The 14,681-nt window shown below is 39.9% G+C and overlaps 1 protein-coding gene across 2 annotated transcripts in view; it reads left to right on the forward strand.

Moving 5' to 3' along the window:
- GALNTL6 (polypeptide N-acetylgalactosaminyltransferase-like 6) overlaps positions 1–14,681 on the forward strand; it is a 466,714-nt gene that overhangs the window by 416,251 nt on the left and 35,782 nt on the right. For both annotated transcript variants that reach the window (XM_017816559.1, XM_017816561.1), the window contains one exon: positions 6,882–6,989. In XM_017816559.1, the coding sequence (XP_017672048.1) occupies positions 6,882–6,989 (108 nt within the window). The remainder of the gene's footprint in view (positions 1–6,881; positions 6,990–14,681) is intronic.

The raw sequence follows: 14,681 nt of genomic DNA on the forward strand, positions 1-14,681 counted from the left end.
CTAGAAAACCAAACATATTTCTCTTTTGTTCTCTTCTTGCTTGCAAACATCACTGCAGAGGACAGCAGGAAGCATAGCACAGGGTGCCATTCTGATTAACTCATGTTTCCAAATCAGAGCATACACATACACACTCAGTGGATGGTTTCACAGCCACAAACCATGTGTTTATTAAATTTGTATTAATTTTTATTAATAGTTTATTAAATAGTCTTTATTAAATAGTTTCTTAGATTAATTGTTACATAGGAAAATGTGCAGGATTTTATTTTTTTGGCAGCATCAGGATCATTTTTTTTCTTAATTAAAAAGACGTATGACATCTTGCTGACAATACATGTGCTGGACTTGTGAAAGCTGGCAAAACACTGGAACTCACCTGATTAATAACATCTCTTCTCAATAACAAGGGAAGCCACTATTTAGGAAATCCTAAATTTAAATTTCTTAGACAGATACAGCTTATGTAGTAATCACTAAAACACAGAGTAGTGAAAGATACTAACTTCCTGTGTTTCTTGAAGTTCCTTGTGGTGGGTTGACCTTGGCTGTATGCCAGGTACCCAGCAAAGCTGCTCTGTCAGTCCTCTCCTCACCTGGACAGGGGAGAGAAAATATAACAAAAGGCTCATCAGTGAAGGTAAGGGCAGGGAGAGATCACTCACCTGCCACAGTCTGGTGGGTGGGGGAGTAGGACTGCAACACTGCACAGAGGAGTCTGACAAGATGGAAGGTCGAGGTGCAATGGCTGTTTATTGAGGTAGAGCAGGGACTTATATAGGGTCTGGTTCAGGGGGGCTTGGTAACAGGGGAGGAACGTGAGATTGGCATCTCAGGGTAAAACAGGATAGGGGAACACAGGAAAGGAAGAGGAACTTGGGAGGGGTCAGGCATTAGGAACCAATGGGGACTCACCCCGCACTGCAGTACTTCTCAGCCAATCAATGCAGGATGAGCGGGAAAGTGAGAGGATAAACAGCTTTTGGTGGGAAGACAGCTCTGGGCAAGCCCGGGCAAGTCCATACAAACAAATGGAATTAATACAGCCAGGTGGGGAAAGTACATCAAACAGTGCCTAAAACCAGGTATAAACGAGCAAGTCCATGAAATGGAGTCCCTTCACGCACCATAAATGTTCCTCCATGCTTTAAAGCATTCCCATTCGGACACAGGCTCCTCAGCACTCACCAGTTACTATCATGGGCAAAACTGACTTGACTTGGGGAAAAATTAATTTATTACCGATCAAATCAGAGTAGGGCAATGAGAAATAAACCCAAATCTTAAAACACCTTCTCCCCACCCCTCTCCTATTCCCCGGCTCAACTTCACTCCTTATTTTCTCTACCTCCTTGCCCTCAGGGGGATGGGGAGTGGAGGCTAAAGTCAGTTCATCATATGTTGTCTCTGCTGCTTCTTCCTTCTCAGGAGGAAGACTCCTCACACTCTTCCTCTGCTCCAGCATGGGGTCCTCCAGGAGCTGCCAGTGGATATTTGCTCCACCACGGAACTCCATGGGCTACAGGGAGACAGTTGCCTCACCATGGTCTGCACTACAGGCTGCAAGGGAATCTCAGCTCTAGTGCCTGGAGCACCCTGCCCCTTCTTCTGCACTGACCTTGGTGTCTGCAGGGCTGTTGATCTCACATATTCTCACTCCTCTCTCTGGCTAAAATTGCACAGTAACTTTTCCCCTTCTTAAATCTGTTATCCTGGAGATGCTATCACTATCATGATGGCCTTGGACAGCAGTTGGTCCATCTTGGAGCCAATTGGCATTGGCTCTGTTGGACGTGGGGGAAGCTTCTGGTATTTTCTCACAGAAGCCACTCCTGTAGCCCCCCTGCTACCAAAACCTTGCCACACAAACCCAATCAATCTTTTACACTGGACATTCCTTAGGCATCATAAGTCATACCTTAACAAAAATGCCAATGGAGATCCCTCCTCTTGAAGCTAGTCACCTGTATCTAGAGTTGTTTTGTCCTTATCCATGCCAACACATCTTCCAGATTCTCTTCATCCCTGTTTTCCAAAACACACCTCCAAGTTCATTAATCCCTTTCTTTATCACTATTATCATAATCATTATTCATTCCCTCCACAGCTGTCAATCTTGGCAGGAGATAGGGAGTAGGGGAGCATTACCACTTGTCAATGCAGTTGTAATCTATATGAAGAATTGACAAATGTGGAATACTGCGAGTTTTCTCAGAATTTTAGAGGTGCCGGTGAGTATTGTTGAAATACCCAGAGTCATCAGTTCCCAGTTTACACAGTACAATTTTAATATCCCTGACAGGAAATCCCACTGTACCTCCAGTAAATGGTTTTGCAGTTTGTGAACCCGTTTGCAGTCAGCAATCCTATTTTTCAAAATTTTTTTCAGTTAGCTAAACACATAAAAGTTCACAGGAAAATATTCTTCTTTTTCCTTTTCTTCTACTGCCAAATCTGTTCTTTTGGCTTCTATTTCAATAAGAGTGACTGAAAAATCCCAAAAGGTTTCTATAATCTTATTTTCTACAACTTTTTCAGCCTCATTGTTGTAATACCTTTCTCCTGTTTGTAGTCCATCCCTCTTGCACAAATGTGGAGAGCAGCAAGCTGTCACCTTAGTACAAAATACTTTATATTCCTCTTCCACCAATTTACTGGTTTGGTTTGGTTTGGGTTTTTTCTGTTTGCTTTTTTCTGTCCGTTTCAGTGTCTCTCACTGTTGTTTGTCTTGTTGCTCTCAGCAGCAGTATATTTCTCAATTAGTTTTGAAGCCTGATCCAAAGTCCATTCAATACCATTTAAATCCTTTACATAATTTGCTGTATGTTTATGTTCCTGTCCCGCAGCGACACATCCTTCACTGCTCAAAAATCATGAGTCTCTTGCTACAGTAATTATGATTACAGTGTATGATATGGATTGGAGTCTCAGTCTTGTATGCACAGTATTTACATTTTCCAGATAGTCTCCTGGCTGGATCACTCATAAACCAGAGAGATAAGGCAGCAGGAGGGGAAACCACAAGAGAAGGCAGAATTCAATTTTAAAGACAAAGATGTCTTTAAAAGTGATGTGAAAAGAGGGTGATTCACCCAAAATCCCACAGGAGCTGTAGAACAGATCCAAAAAATGCATCTGTGACATCTGAGCTCCAGTCAGGAACAAAGCCACATAACCACAGCTTAATTTCTTTTAAAGCTTGTGTTAATGCCTGTCTTTTGCTTTCAACCATCCCTATAAAGTGTTTTGCAACATTCTGTTGGAAGGAGCTATATAAAGATAAATTGTGAGATAGTATTTAGTTGACACATAAACTATTCTTCTTTTGATCTTTCCAAGCTGGAATTGCATTATTTTGGTTTCATCTTCAATTTTTATGTCAGCTGCAGACCAGATTCATTGCTTTTATAAGAAGGAGACATTTGCGATCCTGAGAATTTCATTGCTTCTGATATCATTTTGCCAAATGTCCCACACCACCTGAATTCCTTGCATGGTACACTGGAGGTCTGTAATATTTAACACAGAAGTCATTCTCCAATTTCTTGCATTTAGCACATGTGACATAAAAATGCACATTTTAAAGGCGAAGTTGCCAGAATTGATCTTCCCAGGAAAATATAAAAAATGCTTTTAATATCACTCTGAAGCTGAAAGATAAACAGGAACAGCTGCTAAATGTCCTCCAAGGCAACCCAAGATTCATTTCAATTACCCTGCACAGCATACCTCAGGTGCAGCACAACATTTTCAGGTTTTATGTCTATCAAATATAAGCCTAACACTGTGTTATTTCCTCCCACTCGTTATTGCCTCAGCATATCTGACTTTTGGGTTTGTTTTTTTTAATTTCTTTTCTTCTTTTTTTTAACTGCTATGCTACTGCTTTAGAGGAAATGTAGTATATGTCTGCTTCAGCTCTCATTGCCTCAGTTAAAGTAATACTTGCCTGTATATATATTTTTTTTTCTGCTTTCTTGTCTTTAAATTTATTCAGGCGTTGACCTTTGAGTCAAACTGCTATGCTGCCCACTTTATAAAGGCTAAGAAGCCTTGATTAATCACTGTAATAACTTGTCTAGCCTTTGAAATGACACCTTCATTTAAAAAACAAGAACAAATCCTAAGTATAGGTCTGTACTTTCGTTGGTGCAGTGGACTGTTTGAAGAGAGGAGGTTCCCACTAAAAAAGGTACAAGTGATGTAACATACAAATGAAGTATTGTTAGAAAGGTGAACATTATTTTAGCACTGTAATTTTTGTGATATTTTACTATGTTTATGCACATGTTTTCCAGTGAATTAGCTGACATGAGATGAAACAGGTGAAGATTTCAAGATTTATTTATTTTAAAACAAATGATCTTCATGTCCACATGCCTTGACTACATGCAAGATTGCTCTAGATACTAATGAGCTATTTTGGCATGGAGGCAGAGCATTCATTTGGGTCTCCATTCCCACCAATAAATCTCCTCCCTGAGGACTGTGCTCACTAGGAGACGAGATGACATGTCCTTAACGCAAAAATAGGTACCAAAATAGGTACTTCATTTCATCAGCGTACAGGCTTCCGTTTGGCAGAGTGATACCCAGGACAGCTGTCTTTGCTATGCCATACTACTAACATGCAAAATTTGTCTCCTCAGCTGAGATGCTACCATGTACCAGAAGCACCTACCCAGAGCTCCTATGCCTTAGTTAATTCTGTGATGGGAAGTAGTAAGCAGCAGCTCCTACCTGACTGCACATGGGTGTCCATGGAACTTAAGGACAAAGCCCCACTTTTGCTGGTTTCAAGCCTTCCTTCAACATTTACACTAGTGTATTTAGGTTTGTTAGATCCTAAAGCATTTCTTTACCAGGTCTCAGCTGGATGCCATGGCTAACAGCTAAGGGCTAATACACAAATGAGCCATAAGAAGCAGCTACCTAAATCACTTTGCAACTCAAGTCTTCACTCTAACCCATTTTTCTCCATTCACAGTATGAATAGCACAGTCAGTCTGAGAGGCTGAATTCCAGGAGCAAGCAGATATTATACCCACTGTAACACAATCAGGCAAGCGCAGTGAAAGAGGCCAAACTCTTGCCCATTTTCACTAATGTTTTAAATGAATGGAATTAATAATTTTGTTTTCCCATGATTTCAAAAAGCCAGTAGCTACAGCCAGCTGGTGGGCAGGACAAAAGAGATGGAATATGAAATGTAAAAAAAGTGCAGAGATGCACATTGTTCTCTGCAGGCTTCATGCAGAATGTCAAGTATATGTGATTGCGTCATGTTTTCCAGTACCTTTTTTTAAGGGTCTGGTTACTATTGTTTCAATTCAGAGCATGTTAACTTATGATTTAATTCTTTTCTGTATGAAACATGTTGGTGAAACTTTCAGTTGCTTTCAGTTGCTCCTGTTCTGCTCTGCTTTGGTCTCAGTCACAAAGTTATTTCACGTCATTTTGCTCTGGAGTGCATCAAATACAGCTAAAATTCCCTCATATATGTAGTGCACGGACCTAAATTCTCTTCCAAATTCATGGAGATGTTTAGTGAAGCATCTTTATGTATGTCCACATGAAGAGATATAGAAAGGAAAAGCCCTCTCTCTTTCTCAGCTTTGGTTTGATTATTGTTTTAATTGGGTGGGAGGGGATTGAGATATTTTTTGTTTTCAGTCGACAGGCTGAAAGCTGAGACCAAGTGTCTCTTACGTGGAATAACAGTCATTCTGTTCTGAATTTGTGAGGGGAAAAAAATTAGTTATCCAGGATTAGGAAGCAATTTTTATGATACTGATGTTTTCATTCTGAATTAATTTCAAATTCTTGTTGTGTGGTTTTAGGATGCTTAAAAGGTTCTGCTTGGGGGGTTATTGTTTTACATTTCCCTGATTTGCAAAGTCAAATTGATTTTCTTTATAAAGTTATGAATGTTGTTAGGGTGCTACATAAGTCATCTAATAGCCATGTTAGAGCTCTCCATTGCTGGAGCATAGAAAATCATGTCCATTGGTTGGCATGATTGCCATAGTTCTTCTGACATGGCACATGACCTTGCTCTCACATACTCTTGATAAAGCCTAGGCATCCTAGGTGAAGAATCGTGAAAAATTCACTACTTGTTGCCCATCAGGATACAGCTTGATTTTTAGGACTGCGAAGTACTTGCTTACAGCTCCCACCAGTTTTGACTGAGCTTTGGTTGCTCAGACCTGAAGCATCAGACCTGTGTACTCCATATAGTTCTGTCTCTTTCGGGTTTAAAGTGTTAATGATGAAACGTAGTAGCATGTTCTTTCTCTGCCTGCATAAATTAGATCAGAAGGAAATTGATTTTTGTTCCCTTTTCTTTACAAAATGAAAAGCATCTTCACATAATGAAGAGCATCTTAATATTTGAGCTCTGTACTCACTACTCAAAATATAAGCTATGTGTTTCAGAAAAAAAATATTTCTTCTGATTGATGGTTTGCTTTAATCACATAGCCTTCTTTTAAAATTTTGATCTCGTAGGTTTTAAACAACAGACACAATAATGCCTTGATTGTGTTGCAGGAGGACCATTGTTAGATACTGGATTGGGTTGGAACTAGATGATCTTTAAAGACCATTCCAACCCAACCCAAACCATTCTATTCTAATCCAAGTATGTTTTATAATTTTATTTTGAACATACTCTGCTTTTTACAGTGAGATTCAGGTTAGGACAGTCTGCCATGTTACCACATCCCACCTACCAGCATGCCAAGAAGACCACCATGACTGTGGGAGGGATCAGTACAGAATGATGTGTCATTTTCACATACACATTACTTAAAATGCCTTTTTTTGCCTCATTTTTTTCCAGGAATCATTCTTTCACTTGCTTTCTGTCTCCTTTTCAGGTGTGGATGTGTGGAGGTGGCATGTATGATGTTCCATGCTCTCGAGTTGGACATATCTACAGGAAGTATGTCCCATATAAAGTCCCTTCTGGAACCAGCCTAGCACGGGTGAGTAATTGGGTGTTGCTGGTTTTCAATTTCATTCATCATCAGTCTCTTCATTTCCTGTGAAGCAGTTTCCAGTAAACCATTACAATGGAAAATGAATGTTTCTTTATTTTTCTGAAATGAGATGTGCAATTACTGCAGTTATTCTGCCTTTCAGAGATAAGATTGCCAGGAATAAAATAGAAGCTTAAAATTATAGGGTTGGACGTCTCAGCACAGAAGGACGTTTCATGCTGATTCAAAAGAACCTAGGAATAACCTAAGGCTTGCAGTTCTCAGACTGCACAGTGTTGTCAGTCATAGTTTTTATAAGCAGGACCAATTTGAATGCACATTTTCTTATCAGTCAGCAGAACAGGCTGAATCTCATGGAAGGGATGTTTTCTGAGGCAAAAGGACTGAGTAACAATGATTTGAGTGACTGTTTGATTATTGTGTAAAACTTGATTGTGGAATACAGCCAGCTTGGAGCTGTGAGAGTGAGAAATTACAAGACCTCTAGACATTTCTCAAAGACTACTGAACACATCCATATCCATGAGGGACTTTTTGCTCAAGAGAAAATGTTCTGTAACTTTATGGAGATGTTCACGGGATGTCAAAAGATGGGAGATGAAGGCCACAGATGTAGCTTCCAGGCAGATACTCATATTTTTTCATGCTTGAGTTTAATCTTTTCTGTTTTAGAGGAATTTTTTTTAATAAAATGGCATTAATATTAAAGTCTGCATATTGCCATAGGGTAATATTTTATGAATCATATTTTTTCTTAACAATGAAAATGTGGTATGAATAAAAGAATGAATTTCTTGCTTTAAGGGGGAGATATCCATGATTTCAGCACCACAGGACAAGGCTTGCTGTACTAACTGCAGCAGAAAAAGGAGGCCACCTGTGTTGCTTACCTGACAGCTGGCTAGACAGAAAGAAGGATTTGCCTTAAAAGAGCATCACACAATTGAGTAATGAGATTAGTGGTGGGGATAAAAACTGTATTTACTAAATTGTGAGATTAGTATCTTCCCTCAGTATAGCTCTGTGTACTATCAGAGTTCCACCATCCAGATTTTTGGACTACCTGAATTAAACTGCTTTATTTATGGTATCCCCTGCAAAAATCACACACAGCTCAAAATAAGAAATTCAAACCTCATTCTCTGGGGCTTTTTATTACAGCACATAGTATCTCATTAGAAAATATGCTGTCTCATGCATTACCTGTAGGAACAAAATGCAATAATTTCTATTTGGACTACTAGCATCTTGTGTGGTTCAGCACTTAAGTGCCTTTCATAGTGGCACTGTGAGTGCTTAGAACCATCGGGTAGCCACAGTTTGCAGCCTCCCTGTACTATTTATTTTAGTTTGATTTCAATAAATCACACATGAAATATTACTGAAAAACATTCCCGGTTATAAAAATTATATCTCTGCCCAGGCAGACCGACCACCCTCTATCTTGTGGGGGAAGATCTAGTGGTGGGTCTTACCCTTCCCATTCAAATAATGGGTAGTTTTTTCTGTCTCGTGGCAGTCCAAAACATGATGCTTCAGTAAATTTATGTAAATTTATCACTAAAAGAAACTTTGAATTCTCAGATTCACAGCTTCTTTCCAGTACAATATTCTTCACCTTGTATTGAGGCTACCTAGGGAACAAGAGCATCTGTACGTTTTCATGTTTGAGGCTGTCTCAATAAGAAGACAAGGTAGAGACTTTTGTCCCTGACCATCAGATTGTGTGTAGTTTTAAACCTAAAAATATTCTCTTTCTCTTATCCAAAGCAGCAAAAGAAAATCAAGGACAGATTAATCTTCAGTGTGTCAATCCCTTTGATAAATACCATTTGTGTTCTAAATAAAATGCCCCAAATGGAGCTGTTAGCCAAAATAATATTAGGGAAATATGCACAGGAGCGGCCTGGATATTTCAGCTGTCTACACCTTATGAGTATTTTATCTAAAACTTCCCTGTAGTTCAAATATATAATGAGTAACACACTCAAGAATATCTGGAAGTATTATCCCCACTGCCAAAAGCAGTACTTTTCACTACTAAATAGTTTCCACAAAGGTTTTTGCTAATCCTTTTCCATGCTGTTTAAAAGAGCATGCAGGAGATACAGTTCACAAAGGAATGAGCCCTAGAAAGCCCGATTGTGATTGTATCAATGATTGCAAATGCCCTTCTTTAATCAAGGGAGAATTTCCCCTTGTGCAGCTTCTGCATTAAATATGCACAGATTTTCCCATCCTATCCTACAACACCAGCACGAGGGATATGGAGACTGGAATTAGGAAGAGAACAGAGCTTCGACACAAATTCAGACATAGCTGAAATCATGCCATGGGTTTCCTTTCAAGCTGTTTCAGCTTATGTTTGCCCTTAACAAATAATCCTTAAAGTGAGCATTTTACCTTCCCTTGGGATTTCACCTGTCTTTGTCTTTTAGCAGCAAGTTTCAACACACAGTTTCAGCTAGCTATGTAACACTTGACTAACCTAGATATCTTTTTAGCGAACTGTGGCCTGGCGTGAGGATCACATATGCTTTATGAGAGAGCTGTCAAAACCTTTGTTCTGCCTCCCCATCACTAAATAGCCATTAGTGTACCTCACACTATGTATCATGACATCTTTTTTCTATGTCCTTCTTATCTATTGTTCAAGATCTGCAAAGGTTATCCATATTTGTTGCTGCCACACCCCCCATAAATTGAAAAGCGTACACATATGAAACACTCTGTTAGTGAAGTTGTTCGGTGGTGCAGAGCAAAAGTAAAGCAAGCTGTAAACATGCATAGCAGATTTATAAAACAGATTCTGACAATCAAATGCAGAAAAAAATATGAATATTTTTTCTGGAGATATCTTAGGATGTTGTTGCTTGCCAAAAGCAGTCAATGTTCCATTTACATGCAATTGCAAATAAAGAAATATAAATAGACACACAGATGTCAAAATCGATTCCACTTTATAACCTGGAAGCACCACATAATTATTCATTCATTTCAAACCTCTGCACAAAACTGCAGTGACTAATAACTAATTTTGCCTGTTTGTTTTAGGAAAGGCATGTTTAGAAAGCAAATCCTCCAAGTTTCAAAGTCCTATGCAAGTCCTAAAAACTTGTGAATTGTTGTACTGGATTATTTTAGTTGCTTTGTGGTATTTCTAACTATTGCTTCCCTTTTAACAATTCTAACTAAGCTATTTTCTCTTAGCTAGTTAACTATGAAATTAGGCTTCAGAATATTATTTGCATTTTCTTTTAGGTGTATCTCAGTTTATTATTTGTTTTCTTTAGTTTCCTATTTGCTTTTTGGTTGTTTTTTTGCTATTTGTGGTTTTCTAAAGACCATAAGAAATACATCAATAAAATCTCACTCTTCTGTAGGATATGCAGAGATGAACTCAGTTTCAAAATATATCCACAGAAATTTTTTGCAGATTTTTTTGCACAGCATTTTAGCATTAATTACAGAACATTAGCACATTAGGCCTTTCTGAAGGGAAGGGCAATCCCACTGAATTTCAAGCTGGATGCTAGCCCAGCAGCATAGTGAATCTTAACCTTAAGTTGAATTCCTCCCTGCATGCCAGGACATGGGATCCCAGAACACAGTGGTCCTCTGACTTAACAGGCACAAGCACGACGACATTTCTGTCATTACACAGTGTCACTAAATTGGAACTTGCATGAGTTTGGGTTCAGGAATTCAACGGATAAAAGTGGTTTCAGACTCCTACCTGAACCATTTGTTCAGCCTTTTTGTGTGGATTCAAAAGGGATCTTCAAAGAAAAATCACTGTAGCTACACCATCTGGTGCTCTGACCATATTTGCATTTTTGACAGAGCTTCCTTTAATACTGTGGCTAGTGTGGTCTGATTTTTTCCAGCTGCGAACAGTATTTTGGAGTTTCTTAGAATGGTCCATGAACGTTTTATATTCAGTTTGCAGGCAGGTTAAAGAACCAAGGAGAATCAGTTAAGTAATGGCTATGTTTTGTCGTGACCGGAGTGCAAATGGATAGGTGTGGCTGTTCAGAGAGCACCGCTGGCACTTTAGCAATCACCTCTGTAGCACAAAGGACTGTAACAAAAAGTCAGTTATGATTCAGCAATCACAGTAAGCAGCTGCAACGTCAGCTTGGGACAAGCAAATTATTTAGGAATCAAGCAAGTATCACTTTCTTGCAACAGCACATATATAATATATCATAACTGTGATTCACAGTGAAGCTTCTAAGTTTCCATTCTAACCTTTTTCATTTAAGAGATTTAAAAATTCATCATTAAAATTAGTTAAACCAAGTTCTCAAGCAAAGAACTTACCAAAGAAAATATGTAAATTAATATCCTTGAGTCCAGCAGGGCTTTGAACACTGTCTCTCACAATATTCTCAAAGGCAAACTCAGGAAGTGTGGACTGGATGAGCGGACAGTGAGATGGATGGCATGCTGGCTGAATGGCAGATCCTAGAGAATTGTAATCAGTGGCACAGGGTCTACTTAGAAGCCTGTCACTAGTGGTGTCCCCCAAGTTTCAGTACTAGGCCCAATATTATTTAACTTATTCGTCAATGACTTTGATGAAGGGGCAGATGCCTCCTCAGCAATTTCACTGACGACACAAAGCTGGGAGGAGCATCCGAAACCCCAGAGGGCTGTGCAGACCTTCAGAGGGACCTCAGCACGTTGGAGAGATGGGCAGAGAATTGTCTGAAATTCAATAAAGGCAAAGGCAGGGTCCTGCACCTGGGGAGGAATAATCCCAGGTACCAGTATAGGCTGGGGGCTGATCTGCTGGAGAGCAGCACTGTGGAGAAGGGGGTCCTGGTGGACAACAAGCTGTCCATGAGCCAGCAGTGCCCTTTTGGCCAAAAAGGCCAATGGTATCCTGGGGTCCATTTGGAAGAGCATTGCCAGCAGGTCAAGGAGGGTGATCCTGCCCCTCTACTCAGCCCTGGAGAGGTCACACCTGGAGTGCTTTGTCCAGTTCTGGGCTCCTCAGTACAAGAGAGACATGGAACTCTGGAGCAGGTCCAGTGGAGGGTGACAAAGATGATTAAGGGACCAGAGCATCTCTCTTACAAGGAAAGGCTGAGAGAGCTGGGCCTGCTCAGCCTTGAGAAGAGACAACTGAGAGGGGACCTCATCAATGTCTGTCAGTATCTGAAGGGAAGGTGTCAAGAGGATGGACCAGGCTCTTCTCGGTGGTGCCAAGCAATAGGATGAGAAACAATGGGCAGAAACTGATATACAGGAAGTTCCACCTGAATATGAGGAAGCATTTCTGTACTGTGTGGGTGACCGAGCACTGGAAGAGATTGCCCAGAGAGGTTGTGGAATCTCCCTCACTGGAGATACTCGAGAACCACCTGGACAAGAACCTGTGCAATGTGCTCTAGGATGACCCTGCATGAGGGAGGTTGGATCAGATGACCACTGTGGTCCCTGCCAACCTTACCCATTATGTGATTCTGTGATCATCTAATCCTTGAAAACAAAAAATCAAACCAATTTTTTGTGCTTTTTTTTTATGTTTTCTCTAGTCTGAATAGAACTTTTGCTTTTAAATTAATAAATGCAATGGGACAGACAGCTCAGCTATCCAAAAGGAACACAAAGAAGATGGACAACTAGACATTTTTGGACAATAACGGCATCAAAGTGGTGGTAGCTACTTTTCAGAATTTGTTCTGTAGGCTGCAGGTGAAGTGAAACCCAAGTTACAAGACTAGAGGAATCTATTTGGCGTCAAGCCCCTAAACTCTTCCAGGCTTAGCTGCAGGGATGGACTATGGTCTGTATGTGCCCACAGGGTATGGGTCTGTAAAGCAAGCATGGCAGCAGCCAGAAAATTTGCAGAGATGTTCTTACAGCATCACCGTTTTCCACAGCTTTCCCACAGACACAGAGCTAGAGTCAGGCAGTGTCTTCACCAGTACCAGGACCATCCCTGCCCTCCAAGCCCCTCAGGCTGGCCTCAAGTGAGCCAGAGGTGTAGCCTTTAGTTAGTGGACTGGGGTTTTTTGTATTTTTTCCCTTTTTTCCAGCGCATAGATCTTAAATTATTATTTTTGTGTGTGGTGGAAATGCAAACCTTTATCGAGAGAATGAAATCTTGGATGTTTTCAGATGACATCTGTGGAATTTCAGTTCTAGGTATTTGCAGACTACAGGCTGAGAATAAATAGTCTCTTGCTTCTCTGCCAGCTGTGCTAATTCTTAGAAGATTTATTTATATACATCACCTAGTTAGAATACTGTCTTCCCTGCAGAAGCATTTCTTTTATGCCTGCAGACATTTCTTTATTTAGTAGGGATTTTGTTGTTGATTTGGGTTTTTTTTACAGAAACACAAATCACTGCTGGAATGAAACTCAAGTTATAGACATAGTTAAGTGCAAAGGACCAAAAATAAGATACCCAAGAGGGGGAAATACTGACAAACAGTAGCACTGCCTAAGTTAAAAGGGAGTTAGGTGAGAAGGGAAATGATATGAAAACCCCCATTGAGACTTAAATGATGTGAACAGCTTAGGTATTGAGTCCTGAACATCACAAGACTGTAATTAGTGTCCAGGAACTGTTTTATTGTTTTTCCACTGAAAAAATACACAGAAATGATAAACGGTTGTATTCTGACACTGATGGAAAGACCTTTGCATGAAATTGAGGGGACCATTTTTCTCCCTGTGAACGCTCTGGAGTTTTTACCCTGTTGCATCTGGCATATTAATCCATACTTGTTGGATGAGTTCCTTCAGCCATACTTTGTTCTCCTCCTCTGTGATGATTTATTGTAACATTATGCTACCAGTATTCCAGAGGAACATGAAGTATAGTTGTCTTGGCTGGATGGATCCCAATGCACTTTTTAAATACATTTTATGTAAAACAAACTGTGTATTATATTATTTCCAGCCAAATTAAATACAGCTGCTTCCAGAGGTAAACAGGGCATCCATTTTGAAGTAGCAACAACACTGTGTTTCACAAAACAAAAGTAGAAGACATTTATATTAGGAAGATGATGCAGGTGGAGTGAAAATAACCCCACTGGAATTTTACTAGAAAGGAAAAGAGATTAATATGTCAGTTGTTGCTGAGATTGTTATGTTATTCTTAGCAAATAAGCAGTCATATCCCATCTTGTATTTCACAACTGAAATACAGTTGGGCCTCAGACATGCTGTGGTGATTCATATTTGATTGGCGTAATTGTAAGTGACTTTTGATGTCCTGGCTGATGAGAGAAGTGACTAACATGACAAATAAGACTACAGCAGCTGGTGACATCCCACTTCCTGGAAAATGTTCAGATTAAATGCAGGACAACAGGAACTCATTACAGGATTCAAATGTTCCTGTAGTAGGTTAATATTGACAAAAGTAAAGTCTGTTCATTGGGATCAGGGTCAGTTTCATGCAGTGAGATAGACACAAAAGAAGAAAAAACATGTTATGCAGGTGAAGTGAAACAATGGAACCATTATGCTCCTTTAGTGACACCTGATCTACTTTAGAACATCTGCAGAAACGAAGAACAGGAATTACATTTTTATATTAGCCCAACTGCTGCATCTAGAATATAAATTGGAAAAGATGCAACTAGAGGATGGAGGTGTGTTGGCTCACAGTACAGCTAGGTAGCTCTCTTATAAGTGCTGTCATTGCAAGCCA

This window comes from Lepidothrix coronata, unplaced genomic scaffold (genome assembly GCF_001604755.1).
Source record: "Lepidothrix coronata isolate B3197 unplaced genomic scaffold, Lepidothrix_coronata-1.0 Scaffold56, whole genome shotgun sequence".
Lineage (NCBI taxonomy): Eukaryota > Metazoa > Chordata > Aves > Passeriformes > Pipridae > Lepidothrix > Lepidothrix coronata.